Source organism: Protopterus annectens, chromosome 3.part1 (genome assembly GCF_019279795.1).
Source record: "Protopterus annectens isolate FY-2018-M chromosome 3.part1, PAN1.0, whole genome shotgun sequence".
Taxonomy (NCBI): domain Eukaryota; kingdom Metazoa; phylum Chordata; order Ceratodontiformes; family Protopteridae; genus Protopterus; species Protopterus annectens.
In genome coordinates, this window is record NC_056732.1 from 1025085775 (window position 1) to 1025091774 (window position 6000).

The following is a 6000-nucleotide window of genomic DNA, read 5'->3' on the forward strand; positions in this document are numbered from 1 at the left end:
TGTGATACTTACTCTCCCTACATCCTTAGCAGTCACTACAGTGAGGACGGATCCTTCCTTGTGAAAGAGAAGAGCAGGCCTATACCCGCTTCTTGTACTTCCTCCTTTGATCACTTTCTGGTTACTGAGGGGAAGCATTCAAAGTTACTTTATTGGCAGAACATGATGGTGCATTAACCCCATAATCTAACTATACACTGTACTGATCCAGCCCCCCCCACATTCACCCCATTTAGTTTTCACAGAAATGAGAAAAAGAGACATGTTTACACGAGGTAATACAAATAAAAACCATGATGGAATATGAAGTGAGGTACAAGAACTGTACAAGTTCAGGAAAATACATTCATATGGGCTTCAAACCACTGCAGCTTATGACAAAGCCACTCAGCACAGCTGGCCTGTTTGCAAGGTGAAATATTTACTGGATGACAACATACGGGCACATTCCTTCATTGTTAAGCACTGCAGTCCTGCAGCATACAGATGCACAAATAACTGGCTGGCAGCATGGTTACCTAAATAACAGCTACACAAGTCATGCTGTGGTAATGTGCTTATAACCTATTCAGACAGATTTTTATAGGAGACATTTATCACAAGAAAAATATTACTTATACCATATAAAGGGGACCACTATATATGATCCGAGTGAGTTTTCTTTTTATCTTTCAGCTTTTTGTTATAGCTTAGTCAGGGTAAAACTGCGGTTTAATAAAAATAAATACATTTAAAAAATGAGGTTTTATAGCGGCTGTTATAGGAATTATAGATTTACATATGACACAGTTATAGGAGTACTAAAAAAAAAAAAAAAAAAAACTTCCCATCTCTTTGCACTAACTCGTACAGAAAATATACTGGTAAAGAGGTAATTGGATAATTGTGGGAGAGGAATATAGGTCAGAAAGCTATTTTTTGCAGTTATGCATATGTCAGCCACAAAATGCCAGAAGACTACATTAAACACTGTACTGTGTGAACAGGGTAAAGGGCATCTTAACTTCTCTCTATAAATATCCAGATGCGATGAGAGGCATAATTTTAGGTGCCTAATTAATGTGAAACATACAATAGTAGGTTTAAGTACTGCATTAACCAACTGTGCACTTTCATTAAACTTCTGAGCAGTTAATTGCATTTCTCTGCACACTTGCATTTCTATCTTTTAAAAGTATCGAGACAAAACCAGACTTCACAAACAGATTACATCACAATTTGCTGAAAAAGGAGGAATGCAAGGGATGGCATATTTGTGATGATATGCATATGTTTGAACTTGGGAGTTTATGTCTGCTCCATAATATGTATCGGAGTACTAGAGGCACAGGTTTCTGCATGCATTTCTTTCTCCTTTAGATATCCTGTAACTGCTGTTTATGCTTCAGCCTCTACTGTGTATTATTCAGTGGAACTACCAACATCGCACTCTTAAGGCTAGTACCGAAATGGATAGGAACTGGATGGTCAGGGTTTGAGATACTCCTCTTCTTTCCTTTCCTTCTACGTTCTTTTAGAACTTCCTTACGACAACTACTGCAAGTATTTCTGCTGTAGAAATACAATACAAAAGCTATCCTTATTTGGTGCTGTTCACTTAAAGCCCAGAAGATGGCAGCAACAGATTAAGCCAGAAAAGCTCACCTAGCTGGAACACAGCTGACCAAATAATTAGGCATCCTCTGCAGATTGCCAACCCACTGCACCCCCAACCTCAGTCTGAAACGTGGCTTATCAGGATGCCAAGAGGTAAGGCATATATGGCTCCATCATCTACACCGTAGCATAGTTTAATAATTATTTTGTAAATAACATGGCCTGCATAAAAGCTTGTAATGCCAAGTGTTATCTCCTTCAGTACATTGAGTAATGAGAGAACTATTTCAGTGTTAATGAGGAAGCAAAGTTTTCATTTACAGAGACCCAAAACGGGTGCAATTTCTTTTCTTGAAGTATTTACCAAGCCCAAATGTATGCACCTCACTGCATATACTTTACAAAATACGCACATCGTAAGGCTTCTACTGTTTTTTTTTTTTTTCTTGGGGGAAAAATTACTTCAGGAATCATGTTCCTGTACTCCGAAGCATAAATTTAAATGCATTTTGAGTTTTTTTTTATCATAACTACAAATAAAAGAAGCTAGAGGGTCATTTTTGCATCACATTTTCAGATTTGTGTTCAGTACTCATTAATTACATTTCAGCAGCCTACCTACCTTTTTCTGTTATTAAATAAATGCATAAAAGTTGCCAAAGTACTAACTAATGTTCTGAAAGATTTCTAAGCAAAAGTATGTTTAGCAGAAAATGGCCAAAGATCAAATGAAATGCTTTAAATTAATTAGTTTCAAATACCTTTTTTTCGCAACACGTCTCTGGGCTGTGTGTCTTTTGTGGCATTCACCTGCTCACTGTTCATAATCGAGGCTCTGGAACAGAGAAGGAACCTGCACACACAGACACAGACAAGCCCCACATATAGTTCACTGCATCTCAGCCGTGTTGCAGAGTTCTGATGTTCAGTAAATTCCTCAAAATGCACCCACACAGGGCTTGTGCAGGGACTGCTGCTGTGTCTCGATTATTCCCCACTAAACTATAAATGCACAAGTGGTAAACTTGAATAGTGCGACTCTAACCACAGATGGCAGCTACCAGTGAATCAGCTGCCATTGAAAAAGAGGAAGATGAAGTGTGGCAGGAAGCTGGTAGAGTTGTGGAAATAGATATCACATCCAAGGCCTTGTCTTTTCAGGTCAGCTGAAACTGCATTTGCTGGTTGTTCACTATAGTTTATAAAAAGCAGCACAGGAAAAGCAATACACATTTCAGCTTTTTTTTTTCAGCATCAGCTGTTTCAGTGGCAAAAAGCACAACTCCATGTGCAAAGTCACAACAAGCTCCGTGATTCCCATTTAAAAGTTATCACTACTCTTCTGAAAAACAGCAAACAGCATGAAAAGGCAAACTTGCTTAATTCCAGGTTTCTTTGTTCTGCGTTTGTGTCTGCTTCAGCCCTTAAAAGTTACTAGTCTGACTCTGCAAACTGTTCTGCATTTGAGATGCAGCAAGATTAACGTCTTCATATGCTGCGAACACTGCTAAATACTTTCAGCCGAATCTGCAGCACCTCCTCTCCAGAGCAGAAGTCCCAGACTACTGGCAGTTGCTTTTGGCTTGCTCTTTTAAGCTCAGCCCTACACTGGAAACTGACGATGTCATAACCTCACTTGGAAACAAACAGCTTTTTTTTTTCTGTCTCTGTCTCTCGCTCTCTCCCACATCTTCCAAGACACTAAGGCAGACACCATCCCACAGGAGCTGAATTAATTTCATTGAAAGAGCTGTTGCATTATGCTTGCTGCCAAGTGACATTTCCATTGTCTTGATATCGTGCCTGTTTCACTGACCCTTAGCAACCACAACTACTGGGTACAGAAAGCAGAAAACAAGTAGACACATTTTCAAGGAGTGCCAGCAATACTTCTGATATTATAGTTTTCAGTCTGACAGATGCATAACGTAGATTTGCCTTTGCTGATACTTTACTGCAAGTAAGGCAGGCAGCAGTACTGCTGCTTAATCGTTTCAAGTTTCATTTCACTTACATTAGCAGAAACATATTCCACTAAACAATGCTTGTTTGCAAGAAGGTGTTTGGCAGTGTAAGTAATAAACCAAACAGCAGAAGTGGCTGTGTACATAACACAAAGGTTAGATTAGAATTAACACAGATTGCCAGTGTAATCTAACTCCGTGTCTGGTGACAACCACAAAAAAATAAACATGGGCCTTCCAACATATGGAATAAAATAAAATATGATTTTAACGGTGCACACATCTGGCATCCCAGAACTGAGCAAGGAATAGTCTGAAATGAAAAGGATCCAACCACGATGTATTCAGTATAACTGGTTTGTGGATACAGATCGTGTCAAAAACATTTGTCCATACTCTGCAAAGCATAGTGTCACATCATGTGAATACTTTTGTGTCTGACTTAGACTACGTATGTTCAATATAAAAAACATACGTACATTAAGTAAGACATGCCAGACCATGGAGCAGTTTAGAAAAAATCTTACTCTATTAAATGCAATGATAAGAGTGTACTCTCCTGGGTGTATATATTTCAAAATGAATGCATATTAGCGGTCAGACACTTCCTCATGCTTTAGTTACTTTCTTGGTGGAGGCAAGTATATCTGATAACACATGCAAAAAAACAAAATACTTCTTTCAACATCCACCCCCATCTCCAACAACATAAGTCTCTGATGATTTTTTCTCAGATAATCACCATGGTGTCTCTGAGGCTTTATTTGGGTAAGAGCTATGACTGCAACTGTACACTGGTCAGCAGTTTCCACAGCTGAATATGTTACCAAGGACTCTTTTGGACTTGTGATGTGTCATATTGGCATGTTTTATTTAGGACATCTGCCTTTGTGGGCTTGGAGGCTTGTCTGCTCAGTCTGTTCCGTCCAGTGGTATATAGTTGGAAGTTGTCATTGTGAGCTTAAGATTTGTTGTTTCATTCATTATCAGTGATGTAGAGTGGTGATCATTCATCCTTCTAGGAGCACAGTGCTGGTCGGATGGTCGGACAGCAGTTGTAGACAACCACGCTTCCCTGATTAGGTAGATCCTTACAGGGGTATGGTGTTGTTCATAAACTGAGAATGATTGTAGACATTCACCCTTCCTGACTAGTTAGGTCAGCTACATAACATGCATTTTCATCTGTTGTATCATTAAAGAATAATTGTCTGGTAAATGGTGCAAGCCTTCTTTAAAACACTTTTATTAAATTATCACTAAAGACATAGGCAACATACATTATTAGAAAAGAAACATACATTACTAGAAAAATATTAATCTGTTTTCTATTTACATACATTGTACATCACATATGTTTTCTTTATTTATAACTATCATCAATCCACCATTACATAAATTGCTCAATGCCTGCCTTCTCATAAACCTCACTCCTCTTCCTAAACATTATTCTGCATGTATTGTTCCCACAAATTCCATTTATTTGTATGTAATTTGCTCCTTCCCTTATCTAAAGATCCCTTCTTCCAGTTATTTTATCCCTTTTGCAATATTCAATACTTAAAATACTGTTGGTTTAGACTTTCATTTCCATTTTCTAGTATTTGCTTTTTATTGGCATCTTACAGAATTAAACTTAACCAGGCCTTACTATGTCTAAAAATTCATATCCTGTGTCCCAACTCAGAAGAATCATTTCCTTAGTTACAGCCAATTGCTCGCACATTATTTCTGACAGTGTGCTATGTACGGAATTTTTCAGACAAACTAACAGTTTTGATTTGATCTATGCTTTACCTACATGTAACATCTTCAACATCAAGTGTATGAAATTTCACCTGGTTGGCATCTGTCATCAGTGGCTGGTTATCTCTGATTAATATGAACGCTTTTCTCTGCAAAACACCCTGGTTATGTACCCAAACAAGACTAAAGGTTTCTTTTTTCAATGAGACAGAACAGTATGCTTTGCATACCAAGATGCATAATGCCAATCTAATAGGCCAGAAGGAATAATGTGTCTCAGTAATGTAGTCTGATGTGCTTATTTCCATAGATGTCCCAAAAGCTCAGTTACAGTTCTCCAGCCATTTCTTGATAGAGCATTTGCAGGTGGGTACTGCCTTGCAGAACAACTTCTAACAGGTTCGTCATTCATGTGTTCAAATTGTATTGTCTTGCACTGTCCTTTGAGCATCTTCCTTCAGAAATTATAATCTTGATCTTAATGTTTGGTTCAAGAAGAATGGTGAAAGAAGTTTTTTTTTGTGGCTGCACATGCTGAATTTTGGTAGGCCTTGAGCAATTGATCTGTCTTAAGCTGGAAGAGTCTGTGTTCATGACTTATGAACTGGATTGCTTTCTCGAAATTCTTGACGAATATGAGCTAAGTCATTTGTAGACAGGTACTGGAGGTAGTTGTGTGACAGATGCAAAATTC

The 6000-nt window shown here is 38.2% G+C and overlaps 1 protein-coding gene across 1 annotated transcript in view; it reads right to left on the reverse strand.

Annotated features, from left to right (window-relative positions):
* The window catches only part of LDLRAD4 (low density lipoprotein receptor class A domain containing 4), a 198920-nt gene extending 195757 nt beyond the window's left edge, over positions 1-3163 (reverse strand). The window contains exon 1 of the mRNA XM_044067185.1: positions 2358-3163. Within this exon, the coding sequence (XP_043923120.1) occupies positions 2358-2421 (64 nt within the window). The 5' untranslated portion in view covers positions 2422-3163. The remainder of the gene's footprint in view (positions 1-2357) is intronic.
* Between the last annotated feature and the right edge of the window lie 2837 nt (positions 3164-6000).